The sequence below is a fragment of the Lepidochelys kempii genome, chromosome 3, assembly GCF_965140285.1.
Source record: "Lepidochelys kempii isolate rLepKem1 chromosome 3, rLepKem1.hap1, whole genome shotgun sequence".
NCBI classification, from domain to species: Eukaryota; Metazoa; Chordata; order Testudines; family Cheloniidae; genus Lepidochelys; species Lepidochelys kempii.
The window spans coordinates 176,320,765-176,336,625 of record NC_136382.1 but is presented as its reverse complement, the minus strand read 5'-3'; the positions used below and the strand labels follow the sequence as shown (position 1 = coordinate 176,336,625).

Sequence of the window (15,861 nt, the reverse complement as noted above, 5' to 3'; positions counted from 1 at the left end):
TTTCTGAAGATCCCTCTATTTTATTTCCCATTATAATAGGCACAGATAGTAATTGTGAGAAAATTACATTCTATGAGCCAAGAATAAAAACTCTTAAATCAGTTCTGAGGAAGTGGAAAGGCATCATAGTAAACACACAGGCACCCCATAATCACCTGGAAACAGAAGTGCATGAATTTGACTTAATCTGACGTGACCTGCTGAAAAACCACAATTAGCATGTGACTTAGCTATTACACTCCATGATAAAACAGACCCTCAGGAAGTAACAGAAAAAGTAAGATGCTTTCTAATGGCGTTTTTTTGTTTTTTTTTGCAGTATTACTACATATCCCATTTGTCAACTTAAAGACTGTGGGTAAGATCTTGACTCCATTGAAGTCAACGGGAGTTTTGCCATTGACTTATTTGGGAACAGGATTTCACTCATACGATTTCATGTTTAACTCAGGCATTGTATGAGTTATTGTTAAGGTTGTAGTTTCAGTGTTTAAGAGGTCACTGTATCAAAATCAACCCAGAAAGATCAAGAAGTGACACGCAAATCTTGAAGACATGGTTAACTTTGAAGAACATGCAAAGATTCAGGTCTGTTTTTAGTTTAATCGAACAGTTTTACGATCCCTAGATCTTACAGTGTTTAGTCCAAAGAACTAAGTGACCCTTTGATTTCAGATGTTGTAATTACTCCTTATACATCCCATTGTAGGTTATGAGTAATGGCATGCCTCCAAACATCAAGAGATCCATTCTTCACCATTTTACATCCCTAATTTTTTCTGTCAGAAAACTAAATACAGGTGTTACTCCTTGCCACAATTCAGAACCAAAGAAGAATGGAAACTACTATTACAGTTGCTTTCATTGATCTTGCAGGTTGTGGGGGCCACAGATGCCCACCAACGTCACTTCCCAGAGCAGTGTACGCTCAGAAGTGGTAGCAGTAATTAAAAACTTTTGAAATACATTCCACAGTTTACACATCCTGAAAGATCCCATTCACCATGTGTGCCGTCATATACCTCTCTATCAGCAAAATGGGTGGTTTCTATTTTAACAGAATCTCTCCATCCAGGTGAAATATTTTAAGATTGTGGCTTTAGCTATTTTGGCACATTGTGCCTCAGCTCTACCAGAATACCATCTATTATCTATCTACTATCAGCCTATAGTACAATTAATCCTTTTAAACAATGTTTTTTGGACATTCACAATGTCAGAGCTGCCTTCTAAATGCAAGTATGCAAATGTGTTTTCCATGCCAAATCAGGGTTTACCTATCTCAGCATGGAAAATTTTCTGCAATTTATAATCTAGGTATTTTAATTAGGATTAAATTCTTGAAGCCTGAAATCTTTTTAATTGATTTTAATTAACCATTTTCTTGGGCATTTTTAGATGAGTTTCTACCTATATGAAATGTCATTGAATTTGGCTTCAATTCTTACTTTGACAATTAATACCTTGCACAATTAATGACGGATATTGCTCAATTTTCTCTAAGCCCTTAAAAAAATCACATTGTCCTGATGAAAAGCTATGCTCTCATGTTTGCCTGAGTTCTCAGAACACATGCTGAGATGTCCCATTTATTATTTTCTAAATACAAGAGACTAAAGGCATAAGCATACCTTTGCCATTGTGATATCAACTAACATTGACCTCTCTCTTATATGGGCCTTACCTGAGGACAACAGTTTGTGAGTGCGTAAGAAACTGATTGCCAGACGCATTATGGATGCCTTGTCCAGATGCGAACTAACATTGTGGGGCAAGGGCAGTTCATGGGCTAATTCATAGAATACTTCAGTCTCCTTGCTTCTTCTGCACCTTGCTGCATCTCTTGATTTCTCCTTCCTCCTTTCTGAGCTGCTCCTATAAAGTAAGCAAAAAAGACAGCTCCTGAGAAGCAATTCATATCTTAAGAGAGACATTCACTGCCAAGGAATATAATCTTCTCAGCAGTGAGCCAGCTGGGCCATTTGAATTAAAATAATAGATGTGATAGCATTTTGATTCTTTATAAAAGCCCCTGGAAAGTGACATCACAATAAAAAAAATTGATATTTCATTCAGGTCAGCATTTGCTCCCACTGAATTCCCATTGACTTCAATGGGAGCAAACTGTGGCCGTTAGTAATAAGACTTAAAAGATACAGCAAATCATGGGTGCTGCCATCATTCAATTTAAATTTGATTCACTAAAGGACTCTGCTTTCAGGAGATTTTAAAAATTGTTTGGATTTGTCAAACAAGCTGAATTCAGATATTTTCAGTCTTTGGAGACATACATATCTTTCAAAATGCCTTGTAAAGAAACTGACGTACTGACCCCATTTAAAGTTAATGGCAAAACTCCCATTGTCTTTACAAGGGCAAGGATTACATCCAGAATCTTTTCGTTTCCATAACTATATAAAATAACGTATGGAATGATACGGTATTATCATGGAAAGCTGTTCTGATAATTCTGCCTACAGTGCAAGGAACTTTTACAGCACTGTCATATGGGACATATATTTAAAAAAAGACAGCTTAATAATGTGAATTTACTACTGACTACAGATCGCTCACAAAGGATCCAATCCTGCCAGGACAAGAGTGCAGAGAGCAGTGCACCAGGGTGACAGGTGCACAGCACCCGTTTTACAGCTGGAACTACTTCAGAAAGTGTGGCGCTGTTCCTAGATATAGCGAGTTGGAAAGGCCATTCCTTGCATTTCAATAAAAGTAAGCAGTATGCTATCAAGCTTTGTTGGTCTACACAAAATGTCCCAGTTCAAAATCTGATGTTACACATGAAAAAACATCCTTTTCATTTTATTTTTTTTTTACTATGAAAGAGACTGTCCATGAAATATATTAATTAGAAAAATACTGTACCATGAAATAAAGCCAATTCTTGGCAAAATCTGTTCCAGTAAAGTCTCCTTCTCTCTCCTGTCTGTCCCTCCAGTGAAATAAACACAACCAACAGAGCCGTCTCCTCCACACTCCAACGAGAACAAGAAATACCGAAGGTCAAAGGGATTTTACAAGGGGCAGTGGACAAAATTAATCCACTAGAAAGCACAATGCTAAGTTTAAAGAAGCAAGAAACACAAGCATATTTGTTACAAGTTTGGGGTGGGCTAGTTTCTTGAGGGAAAACTTCATTAATTCCTACACAGTACTTCATAAATAGCCTTGGAAGGATTAGATTTTTACCAGTAAACATTGGTAGATGTCGATTTCACTGTACATATACAAAGCAATGAAAAAATAGTTCCACTAGAATAATCAAAATTTACAAATAGGCAAAATAAAAAATAAAAAGGTTCTTGAGAATTTAATTAGCGTAAAAATCCAGTGATTTTGACTTTTGAATTAGGCTTGTTAGAAATGGACTAACAAATGAAAAGGTATGATTTCTTGATCTAAGGATATTTACTTTGTATATTTTGACATATGATGCTGACAATTTGTGTTTTAACAGTCTATAAAGTCAAACTTTTTGAATATCAATGTCTACTGTCATAAAATAATTGTCTGAGATCCCCCAATAATGTCACGCCACTGTGAAAATCCAAAATGGATATCAATCTAAAAAAATCCTTACAATTCAAAGGTGTTTAAAAATCTTCAGCTGATATAAATCAGTGTAGTCCCATTGACTTTAGTATAACTTCATCAATTTAGAACAGCTGATGGCTTTGCCCCTTAGTTGTTCATTATACAGTGCCCAGTGAAATGTATTGCTCCATTTCCTGGTCAGAAAATTATAACATAGCAGTCATTTTAAATGACCTGGCTTGGATGAGAACAGGATGTGACACATAAGAGGTCAATCTCTCAGTTTCAGAAGCTGTAATTTTTTAGCATGTATCCCATTTCTAGAGTCACCCACACAGGCTCTCATTTTGAGGCTATGAGCAAAGATGTTTGTGACCTTGGGCAGATTATAGCATATTTTGAGTGGGAGAGGTTGGGGGCCTGAACAGGTTGGAAGTGCTTGTCATCAGGGAAAATCACAGATGGCTTTGTCATCTTGGCTGCAACTCCGCGCAGCTCCTGGAAGCGGCCAGCCTGTCCATCTCCTAGGCAGAGGGGCAGCCAGGAGGGATCTGTACGCTGCCCCTGCCCGCAGGCACTGCCCCGAGTGACAGCTCTGCAGTTCCCATCGCCCCCAGCTGCCCCTCTGCCTAGGAGCTGGAGGGACATGCAGCTGCTCCCTGGGAGCCTTGCAGACTTCCTCCAACCTGAAGTTAGTGCCGCCCAGAGCCCGTACCCCGAACTCCCTCCCACACCCCAACCCCCTGCCCCAGCTCAGAACCCCCTCCTGCACCCAAACTCTCTTCTGGATCCTGCACCCCACACTCCCTCCTGCACCCGACCCCCCCACACACTCCGAACCCCTCCGAAGCCCCAGCCCAGAGCCCCCTCCTGCACCCCTAACTCCTCGTCCCCAGCCCCACCCCAGAGCCCTCACCCCTCCCACACCCCACACCCCTGCCCCATCCCAGAGCCCCCTCCCACATCCTGAACCTCTCATTTCTGGTCCCCAGCCCAGAGCCCATACACCCCAACCCCCTGCCCCAGCCCAGAGCCCACTCCTGGACCCCTAACTCCTTACCCCAGCCCCACCCAACAGCCCACACCCCCAGGTGGAGCCCTTAACCCCTCCCACAACCCAGCCTCCTGCCCCAGCCCAGTGAAAATGAGCAAGTGAGTGAGTGACGGAGGGAGGGGGGAATGGAGTGAGCAGGGGTGCGGCCTCAGAGAAGGGGCGGGGCCGAAACAGGGCCCCAGGGTGGGGGCAGGGCAGGGGTATTTGGTTTTTTGCAATTAGAAAGTTGGCAACCCTAGCCTAGGTGGGTAAGGTTGTAAATGTGTGCTGATAGGCATGTTATGAGAGTAAGGAGTCTCAGAAACACACCTTTTAATCCCTGAGACTGATCTCCAGTCAACTTAGTACAGAACTATTTTTTCCCCAGATGAATATATTCCAAAATGTTGGCAGAGAGATTATGATGAAAGTTATCTAGGAGATGCTGCAAACATGGAAACAGCAGTCACATAGAAATTTGACAATACTTCAAAGGGACTGCTTAAGTGAGTAACAGGCCCTCAAAAGAGGAAACTGATTCTTTACTTTGACTGGTTGGAGTTTTCATTTCATGGGACTATGGTAATTTAACAAACACAAGTTAATTAGTATAGTATCTTACTGTTAAGGCCATAGCCACAATCAAATAAATATAAGAAATATATTTTTAAATCAACACAGCTCAATAAAATAAATACAGACTTTTCAGATGTAAAAGAAGATAACACCAACCCTTCTCCCAAAATCAAGTACACTTTTAAAATCACAACCCATCAAACAAGATGCAAAATTAAAATAAGGATTAGAAATACATTTGTTCATTTAGGTCAGAAGGAACGGACCTTTCACATACTTTTTTCTTGTCTTTATGACTGGCCCGGCAACTAGAGTGAAAGCCCATATAACAGAAACGTTTTCCCCACACAACAAATAATTTAGTTTTTGAGCTGGTGTAGTAGAAGGCATCTGAGCCAAGAACAGGATTGAAGGTAATTTAATAGTGATCTAATAAGTAACGGTCATATTATCTGCTCAAACGCAGTCCCTCCACCCAGATTTCTGCAGTGTTTGTGTGCAGGAGAGTCAGCTACCTCTATTGTCCTCCTTCTGCAGATCGCAGGAAAAGCAGAACCATGTATGTATTTTTACACCAATGTTTTCTCAGGGAAATTATGTTTTTAAAACCCCATTTCTATGTAAAGAAAGCCTATGCTATACTCAAAATGATTCATCTCTAGGAGCAAGTCCACCAGTGGAATAAAGATTAGAAATGGAACAAAAACAAAACAGAAAACCCCCATGCAGCAATATTTACGAGAATTTCCGATTGTGACTTGGAGAATGTAACTCAAACCACAAATGTTTGAGCTCCATTCTAAATCTAGAGCCTGCACTTTTCAAATTGGTTCTAAATTAGACAAAACATCCAAAATTGTAGGAAGTAGTATTCCCACCGAAAAATCTCATTTCAATTCTAAACCGAGCATGTACACAGGACAAGACATTTGCCATTCACAAATTAAAAATGAGTTGTGTAAGACTGGCAACTTCATGATGCCATTCAAGCCACAAAGAAAAATATTTAGTTTTGTCAACCTCAGTAAATATAACATAGAAGTGTGGCTAATGAGGCAAGCTGGTTTCATTAACTGGTTGCCCAAGATTTTTAATAACCTACGCTGTCCTTAGAGAGTCATTGTTTCAAACTGTATTACGCTATCCTTCTACAATGTTTCTGATCACAGTCATTATTTTCGTAGCTGACATTGTTAAAGTTTATTACATACGGCACCCATAGTTCTTCTTTACTCTAAGAATCCTGCAGAAAAGAAGGCTCTCTACCTTTTAAAGAATTAATTTGCTCAATCATTATATTTTTAAATAAATAAATAAGTTATCAGAATGCAAGCACTTCTGCTTGAAATACTCCCCCCCAGGTAACCCCATGTATATCTGTTTTTTTCCTTTTCTCTCCTTAACACAGCACACTGAAGCGCCATCATTACTGCAACCAGACATGCAACACACACACACACACACACACATTGTTGGCAGCCATTTCTCATGGCACAGAGAATCCCAACACCACAACAAAGCTCTGTCTACCCTTCTTTGTTTATTTGCCTGACAGGGACAACTCTTTCAAAGAATGTCACTCAATGCTTGCTCCTCCTAGCTGTGAGGTTTCAAAAATTGCTGATGTATATGTTTGTTTGTTTGTTTTCCCCTGCTCATGGCTGCACAAGCAATGGCAGTCAAGCAAAACAGAGACCTCACTAATATGTGGTGTTTTCATGTTTTTGTTTGCACACTGGAGGCCAAAGCTGGCTGCAGTTACACCTACTGACTTCAGTGGGGGAATATTTTACCCAGGCTAGGGCTTGATTCACCCATGTCAGGAGAGTGGAAGCATAACTACACAACTGGGCTATACTAAGCCCATGAAAGAGTGTTTACACTGAATCTTATTCATACCTCAGTGTGGTAAGAGGACAGATCAGGGAGAAGGCAGGGCTTAGCAAACTCCTGAATCACTCCCTCACAGCAAATTTTAGTCAGGCTACAACCTGCTTTTGTGGCGAAAAAGAAAGAGCTGTTTGGCCTGAATGCAGGTCGTTTCCTGCAGTGACTCAAAAGCATGGACCTAGCTCACACAAACCTCTGTGGGACATCCAAGGAACAATGTCCAGCGATGGTGTTTCCACCAACACAAAAACACAGAGCCTATCAGCCACCAAGTGCCTCCCGAGAATCCCCAGGTTCAAGGGGGCCTGGCACCTTGCAGGATTAGACCCTCATGTCCCCATCCATCCAAACACTCATGTTGTAATTGCAGTACAATTCCTCCCTATAAAACAGTAAGAAAGGAATGTCAAAGTCCAAACTTCTGCAGGAAAAAAATGAAATTACCCCCAGATCAGGGAGCAGGCCTGACTGCCTCCCTCACCAGAGTACCTCAGCCTCCTTTCAGGGGGTAATGGTGGGGTGGTTGTTCGGGTGGAAGAAAAAAAGTTCCAAGCAAGGATTTCCCCATGCTAATTTGATGATGCTCTGGAGTGGCTGAAGAAGGGCTTATTCATGCATGAGCACAGTTAATAAAGGATTTGACCTGTAAGAAAAGGAAGTGTTGAGAATGTATGGATGATTCTCAAACCACAGACTATAAGCAGCTTGTCTTCCCTTTCCCACCCTCCCAAAAGGCTGTTTACACAATTCCTTAGTCACTCTTGAGTGTGTTTAGTTCAGATTCTGAAAACTGCTGTTGTATGCGGGGCAAAGAAGACAAAGTACTCAGGAGTACTTCGTGAAATCACTTGAATTTTCAGTAGCAAAAGTTCCCCAGGCCCCCGCCCCCCCAAAAAAACCCCAAACAACAGACCAGCCCCAGAGACAACTATAACACCGAAAGACCCCAGTTGGTGGCGGGTGGGATCAAAATGGAACCTCTGGAGCTCAGTGCATGAGCCAAGGCTGTAGAGCAGACTCTTTAATCTCTCTCTCTCTCTCTCTCTCTCTAAGTGGTCTCGGTGCCACTAAATGAGACAGACCACCACACCCAGAAGGTGTGTGGATTACATACTTCTCCTAAAAAAGAAAAGGAGTACTTGTGGCACTTTAGAGACTAAGAAATTGGTTAGTCTCTAAGGTGTCACAAGTCCTCCTTTTCTTTTTGCGAATACAGACTAACACGGCTGCTACTCTGAAACCTGTCATACTTCTCCTAGTTGAGGAAGTGCATCCTGAGCTTCAGAGCCTTCCCAGTTGAAATCCTGGTCAAGCTGCCCCTTGTAACACCGACAGATCCTTGTCGTCTGTGTGTGGAATTGAACCTGGAGCCTCTGGAGTTTAAAGCATGAGCCTCTACCGCATGAGCTAAAAGCCAACTGGCTGGTAGCTAAGGCTGTAGAGCAGACTCATTTATCTCTCTCTAAGTGGTCTCAGTGCCACTAGATGGGACTGAACACCACACCCAGAAGTTGTGTGGGTTACACAACCACACAGACAAGAACAAAGAGCATAACTCCACCAGTCAGATGAGCTCCGATTATTTTAATTATGCCCTGAACAGAATTAATGATCCCCTTTCTCAGGGCGAATAGCCCCTTGCACCAGAATAATCTCACTGAAGTCACTGGGAGTGTTTGCAGAGTCAGGATGAGTTAAGGGGATCACAACCTGGCCCTAAAAAGTAACCCTTATTCCAGTATTGTAGTTGTGTGTATAGCTGTCTACTTTCAGAAAAACAAAGCAACGTACATGCATGTCTATTTTAAAATATGCATGTTTAAATATGCATGTTTAAAATATGCATATTTTTGTCTTAAAATATACTCAGAAGTTCAGTAGGAAAAAAGACAAACTTTTTAGTCATGGGGTAACTAGAACCCATTTGCACTAGGTAAGTAATTCTTGTGTATCACAGGTGTAAAGTGTTCACTAGTGTTAGATACGCAAATTCTGCCCTGGGCTGCACCTATGCAAGCCCTCTGATTTCAGGAGAGGTTGCATGGAATAGAGACTGGCCCCCTTTATTTAAATAAAGTTAATCCACTCTTGAGCTGGACATATGAACATATGAACTTCTGCTTGGTGCATCCATATTTGTTCTTTTGTCCCACCCCACCAATAACTGGCTTTATGTCAACCAAGAATACTTGTCCTCAGTCAGTATATCTAATCTTTAACCTTTCCATGAACATCTACCCTTCAAAGTTCTTGGTGGCTATTTAGCAGCTAACATCCTGGCAATCCGCTTTAGAGATGGCTCCTTCTGCTATGGACATTAGTGGATCTAGGCTTGTTTAGTGGACTCTTCATGGTGTCACCAGAGTTAATCATCTTCTGTCTTTACACAAGTCCATGTGTGTGGACAATGCATGGCAGTACTGCTGGAACAATTTTTCTAGTGGGGGTCCTGAAGGCAGAAACCATGTATGTGGGTTGTTATTACTACTTCAAGCCAGGGGGTGCAGCAGCATCCCCAGCACCCCTACTTCCAGCACCTATGCTGCAGGGGAGGAGTGAATTTGTGTGTGCATGCATGTGTGTGTGTGCACACGTTTAGGGATAGCCTCCTAGTCAAAAAGGGTTAGTTCTGCAGAATGTTATAACCCTGTAATACAATTAGACTTTGTAGGTTCAAGAGCACTGAAGTTCCAGGGTCTCTAGGGTTAGTACCCAAAGAACTGAAATCAGTATTTAACTATGGCAGTTTTCACTGATACAAAATCTGCTGTACTGCGAATTTATAAAATGTTTAGAATGACATAGCTTTAGACTGACTTACTTTAGTTTACTTAATTAGTTTTGTGTCTCTGGACTTTGTTTGAAACTGCTGTGTAAGTAAACCTCTTAACCTTATAAAGTAACAGGCATATTACTTTACATTTCAAGGCTCATTATTAAGCACTTGTAGCTCAGACATGTATTAAAGGTCAAGAATCCACAGTTAATTAAACTGTCACACAAAATATCTATAGTAATTCATGCTGGCCTCAATGTGAACAGTAAAAGCTTCAGATGTTACCTTGTAGAACAAGAATAGCTATGAAAAGATAACATAAAATATAAATGATTTACTGTACACACAGAATAGCTGACCAAACTGATTAGACCTCATTTAGAACAATAAGAATTTAAAGGAATATTTTTAGGATAAAAGTCATATGAATCTGAAAGCATGCGGTTAATATAATCTTCCATTATTGGTGATTTTTTAAAAAATCAAATGCACTTTTTACCACTTGTTTACATTTTGCATTTCACTCAGTTTGGACAATAAGTGCCAGATACTCAGGTGCTGTAAAATAGCATAGGATCTAGCCCTGAAACTATAAACAGGTCAGTTTCTCTTCTATTTACAGTCATTTTCACTTTCTGGTTCTATATTAGCTCAGTGATGCAGTGTTTGGGTCTTGCACATAGACAAATATTTAACAAATGTACAAAAGTGGGTGTCATTCTTATTTTGTTTTTAAATTTTGTTAAAATGTTTTTAATAATGGGGTTTGGTAACAACTCTATCCACCTAATGTTCAAAAATAACCTTCACTCTGGGTATCACATTGTCCTTTTGACAATGCCGCTTTAAATTAAGAACATTGATAACTTGTAAATGAAATGTGCATGATAAACAGCAGTTGACACACTCATCAGGAACTGAGGCCAAAAATATGGAAGTTGAGAGTGTAACTCCAACCCATTTAAAGTAGACAAGATTGTCCCAGGCAAAACCAAGGTAAGACTTTCTCTGGTGAAAGGCATTCACTAATGCATTATTTTCACAGGGATGGCCAAATGGCGGCTCATGAGCTGCATGTGGCTCTTTTACAGTTCAAGTGAGGCTCGCAGAGCCCCCTTACCCCACTCCCCACATTCTTCGCCCACCAGGCTGGGGTGGGGGGAGCTCGGGGCTTCTGCCAGAGATGACTGGTGCCTGCTCAGAGTGGGGGCGGGGGGAGCACAATTTAAAGGTTCCCCACAACAAGTTGAGTCACGCCCCCCCAGGCATGTCCCCCCTTACCCTCAGCAGCCCCATCCTACAGCTCCCCAGTGTTAGCTCCTCAAGGAGAGGCAGCAGCAAACAGCTGGGAGCTGTAGGGAGGGGCGACTGCTTTAGCTCTGTGGGGAGAGGTAGCAGCAAAAGCAGTGGCTTTCCCCTGCAGTGGCTCCCTACAGCTGCAGCTCCCAGCTTGCTCACTCCAGCAGCTGCCATGCAGGGTGGGGGCCTGGCTGCACCATGTGACCAAGTGGGGCCAGCATACCTTGGCAAAAATCGGTGGGGCACATGTCATGTGGCCTCCCCACATCACCTCTGGCTTCTGCCCAGCAGGGAGGGGGGTCTTGCCTCAGGACTTCAGCAGGAGCAGGGCTGGAGCCCTGAGCCCCAGTGGGCGCCTCCCCTCAGAGCTGGAGCCCCAAACCCCAGCAGGCACCTCCCCATGGGGCTGGAGCTCCAGCAGGCACGCCCTGGCCCTTGAACTTCTAAAGATTGTCATATGCAGCTCGGAGGGTCAGTGAGTTTGGCCATCCCTGTTCTGAAGGCTGAAGCAGACTCAAGTGGCCAAATTCAGCTTAGACTTAAACGACTGTGTTTAAATTATACACCAGGTGTTAACTGGTTTGAAAACAAGTGTATACATATATAAGTGGTAAAGTGGTGTAAGTTGCACTGATTTGGCATCCAGTGGGTGTGCAAAACAAGTGCAAGGTCCACACCAAAGGGGGTTAATTAGTATATTGAGGGAATAGAAGTTTGGGTATTGCAGGAAATCAGTCACTAATAGGAGGGCGAAAGAGAATTAGGGGTATATGTTACCTTATATCGAGGTGGGCAAACTTTTTGGCCCGAGGGCCACATCAGGGTTACAAAACGGTATGGAGGCCTGGGTAGGGAAGGCTGTGCCCCCCCAAACAGCCTGTCCCTCACCCCCTATCCACCCACTCCCACTTCCCACCCCCTGACTGCCCCCTCAGAAACCCTGACCCATCCAACCTCCCCTTTCCCTCCCGCTTCTTGTCCCCTGACCACCCCCTCCCGGGACCCCCCCACCCCTAACCACTCCCACGGGACCCCACCCCGTATCCAACCGCCCCGCTCCCTGTCCCCTGACTGCCCCCCGGGACCCCACCGCCCCCTTACCATGCCACTCAGAGCAGCAGGACTGGCTTATTGAAAAGCCTGGGAGGTGCCACGCTACCCGCATGGCGGCATGCCTCCAGAGCAGGGGGGACAGCAGGGGAGGGGCTGGGGACTAGCCTCCCCAGCCGGGAACTCAGGGGCTGGGCAGGACAGTCCTGCAGGCCGGATGTGGCCCGCAAGCTGTAGTTTGCCCACCTCTGCCTTATATCCTTCCTTCCTTTAAGATTGCTTCTTCCTGCTGTGCCTCAGCACTCTGCCCCTTTGGTTGCTACACTTGTTTTGCACACCCAAATTGGTGGAAGCTAAATCACATCACTATTTACACACATTTTTCTTATCAGTTTGTACCCTCAGTGTTTAATTTACAACAAGATTTTCATGGAGATGATCCTGCTTATCCTAGGTCTGAATTTGGCCTTAGGTCTCTACTTGCAGGTAAGCATGGGAGTGAATTTGAATTGGCAGATGTGAGATATACTTGAAGTCTTGGGTAGGGGGCAGAGATCAGAACTTGCTGTGGGGTAGGCTTTTTTCAGCTTTCTAGCTGTAATCATAAGTCTTTCTAAAAGGTGCCTAGCACCATGGTTTGGAGCTTGATGAACAATGGAATTTGAACGTGTGGAAAAGGAGGAATAGGATTTATGGGGGGATAGTTAGGAACCCTCCAAATAAATCTAAGCACTTTTATAGTACATGAAGCCCATGCCACCATGACAATCTCCATGACCCGAATTAGCACAGCAACGGGAAAAGACTCTTCGACAGCCATGTTGATTTCAAAATGAATAGATCGACTCTTTGGGGAAGTCAGATTTGTAATCTTCCACACACTTTTAAATTGCAGACGGGACAGATCCTCTCTCATGTATGAAGCACTAATATGTTATTACATTTGTAATTGAGTGTTCTTGGATTTGTAATTTTTTACATGAAAATTCCTGGCATATATTTCTGAAAGACAGTTACACAGACAAAAAGCCTAGCCCTACTTTTTTAAAGTTTATAGCACTGACATCTTGCTTTTTATGCAGCTATGCAGACATACCTCATTACATCAACAGCTGAAGGCATCATCACAAGCATTAAAGATATCAAAGGTTTCAGAGTTGCAGCCGTGTTAGTCTGTGTTCGCAAAAAGAAAAGGAGGACTAGTGGCACCTTAGAGACTAACCAATTTATTTGAGCATAAGTTTTGTGAGCTACAGCTCACTTCATCGGATGCATTCAGTGGAAAATACAGTGAGGAGATTTATATACACACCGAACTGTATATAAATCTCCTCACTGTATTTTCCACTAAAGATATCAAAGGCATTTAAGAGCAGTTTTGATGTTAATGACCCTGGGCTACGGGAGCAGTTAATTTCTTTAACATCCATGTTCATAGTATGTCACCACATTCTGATCATTTGGATATACATTCTAATAATAAACAAAAGAACGTCAATACAAATCTATTATAGTCATGTGTTGTAACTCTGCAGTTATGTGGAACTTGAAATGCAAAAAGTTAAAGTTAGAATTTTAGCAACTGCAAATACGGGCCCAAATTCTCCTCTGTACTTCAGTTGCTTTGCAGTGTGCACATGATGCAAAGAGACCTTAATGCCAGCATGGCTGGTCTCAGGAGGATTGCTCCAGCACTGGGGCAAACTCCAGTGGTGCAGACTCGGATCCTATGCCACCTCCACTCACTGTGCTCAGAATAAGGGGTACGGCTACTGGTAAATGGGATATGACTAGGGCTTCTCTACACCACAATGATCCCTGACTATTGTAATGGCCCTTGAGGCTATTGTCAATCTTGGTAATTTAGAGTAGCCCACAAACTGCTCTAATTTCTATGAACGGCTAGAGCAAAGGTTCTCAAACTGGGGGTCATGACCCCTCAGGGGGTTGTGAGGTTATTATGTGGGAGGTCCATGAGCTGACAGCCTCCACCCCTAAACCCCGCTTCTCCTCCAGCATTTATAATAGAGTTAAATATAAAAAATATGGTTTAAATTTATATGGGGGGGTGTCACACTCTGAGGCTTGCTGTGTGAAAGGGGGTCACCAATGCAAAAGTTTGAGAACCACTGGTCTAGAGGGTAGGATGAGCCTAGCACACAGCCAGCCTTGGGTCAGAGAAGTACAAAGCCACCTTTTACACCCTCCCCTCCTGAGTGGTACTATCAATAACTCAGCCACAACCATGGTTCTGGATCACTGAGTCTTTTAATCTGAAGTTAAAACTGTTTGGCACAATACATTTAACATCTTTTAGAGGCTGTTTGTAACGCCAGATAAAACAGCCATTGAGAAACGTGTCCAGCAAGGACAGTTTCAATGCAGGTTCTCCTCGAAAACCAGCAATTGCACTACCCGCTTTGTAAATACACTTTTCCAAGCAACAAAATGGTTTTGTGTTGTATTGCTTTTCTTCACAACCTCTACTTTTAAATCTATGTTAACTGTAGTAAAATAGGAATTGGACTCACATCATGATACTGAGGATAGTTTGTCAATATGCAGCACTATATATTTATCAATTATTTGTATTCAGAGAGATTAAAGATCCTAATCTCACAGCAGCCTTTCGTTGTAGCAATCAGTCAATCTTGACAGCTAAGCTACAGGTCTGTACACAGAATTACTCAGAAGCTAGGCAAGCATTGTTAAGATCTGCTTTCAGATAAGTCAACTATTTACCTAATCTGAAAGCACATAGGAAAAGGTGTGCTTTATCTCTGCAGTAGAGGGTAAGAACAGGGGTGAACAAAAGGCAGGCCACAGGCCTAGAAGTTGTACTCTGCTCCCAACCATCCTCATTTTTCAGATGAAGGCACAGACTATGTTCCAGCCTGTGATAGGCCTTCTTGAGCCAATATGAAGGCTGTTCAGCTCAAGGTAGACTATTTCATGTGGATCCATTCGCAGGTAAATCAGCATGTCTCCTTTTCATTCTGACCACTATTTTAAGGCTAAGGGCTACATTCTGCCATCAGATTACCTCAATGTGACCCTCTCTGCACAAATCTGTGGGCAAAATTTTGCCTTAAATTCCACTGGTTTGTGAATGACTTGAAAAAAAATTGCTTCAATCTGCTGACATATTCTGGATGTACACATCCTACCATGTGGGCAATACCAACTGAGGTTTGTGGGACCTGTGGTTAAAATCACTAGTACTCCATAAGGCCCAAACTTGCAGCCACAACACCAGCTCTTATCTGATACCTCTGGCATACAGTTATGTTAAAATTTCACTCCGGATGTCTTTGTGGAAAGAAACAATCAGAGAGCAGCTTGCAGAATGGGTGTGGACCATCAAGGACTGAAGAGAAACTTCTTTGAAAGGAAGATGTTTGAAAAAAACACTTGCAATACCCCACACCCTGCTGTTTCCACCATAATATCGCCACTTCATAAACAAGATGGTATCAACAGCCAACCTTACAAGGTGCTGGAGGCTCCTAACCCCCATTTCACTGTGTGTGAAACTGGCTCCATTGAAGTCAATGGCAAAACTCTCACTGACTTCAATGGGGCCAGGCCTTCACCCTGTTAATAAGTGGGACCATGGGCGATGGGTGAACCATGGGCTTGGGGAGGCTGCCCTCTGGCCCAGCCCACCCCTTCTGCCTGAGGCCCT

The 15,861-nt window shown here is 42.8% G+C and overlaps 1 protein-coding gene across 8 annotated transcripts in view; it reads right to left on the bottom strand.

Moving 5' to 3' along the window:
• Positions 1–15,861, bottom strand: part of EPAS1 (endothelial PAS domain protein 1) — a 151,500-nt gene that overhangs the window by 67,994 nt on the left and 67,645 nt on the right. For 5 of the 8 annotated variants that reach the window (XM_073339108.2, XM_073339112.2, XM_073339111.2 and 2 more), the window contains 2 exons: positions 2,884–2,993; positions 1,685–1,875 (listed from right to left, as the gene is read on the bottom strand). In XM_073339108.2, coding sequence (XP_073195209.1) covers positions 1,685–1,875; positions 2,884–2,993 — 301 coding nt within the window. The remainder of the gene's footprint in view (positions 1–1,684; positions 1,876–2,883; positions 2,994–15,861) is intronic. The other 3 variants (XM_073339113.2, XM_073339114.2, XM_073339115.2) reach the window with 1 other exon arrangement.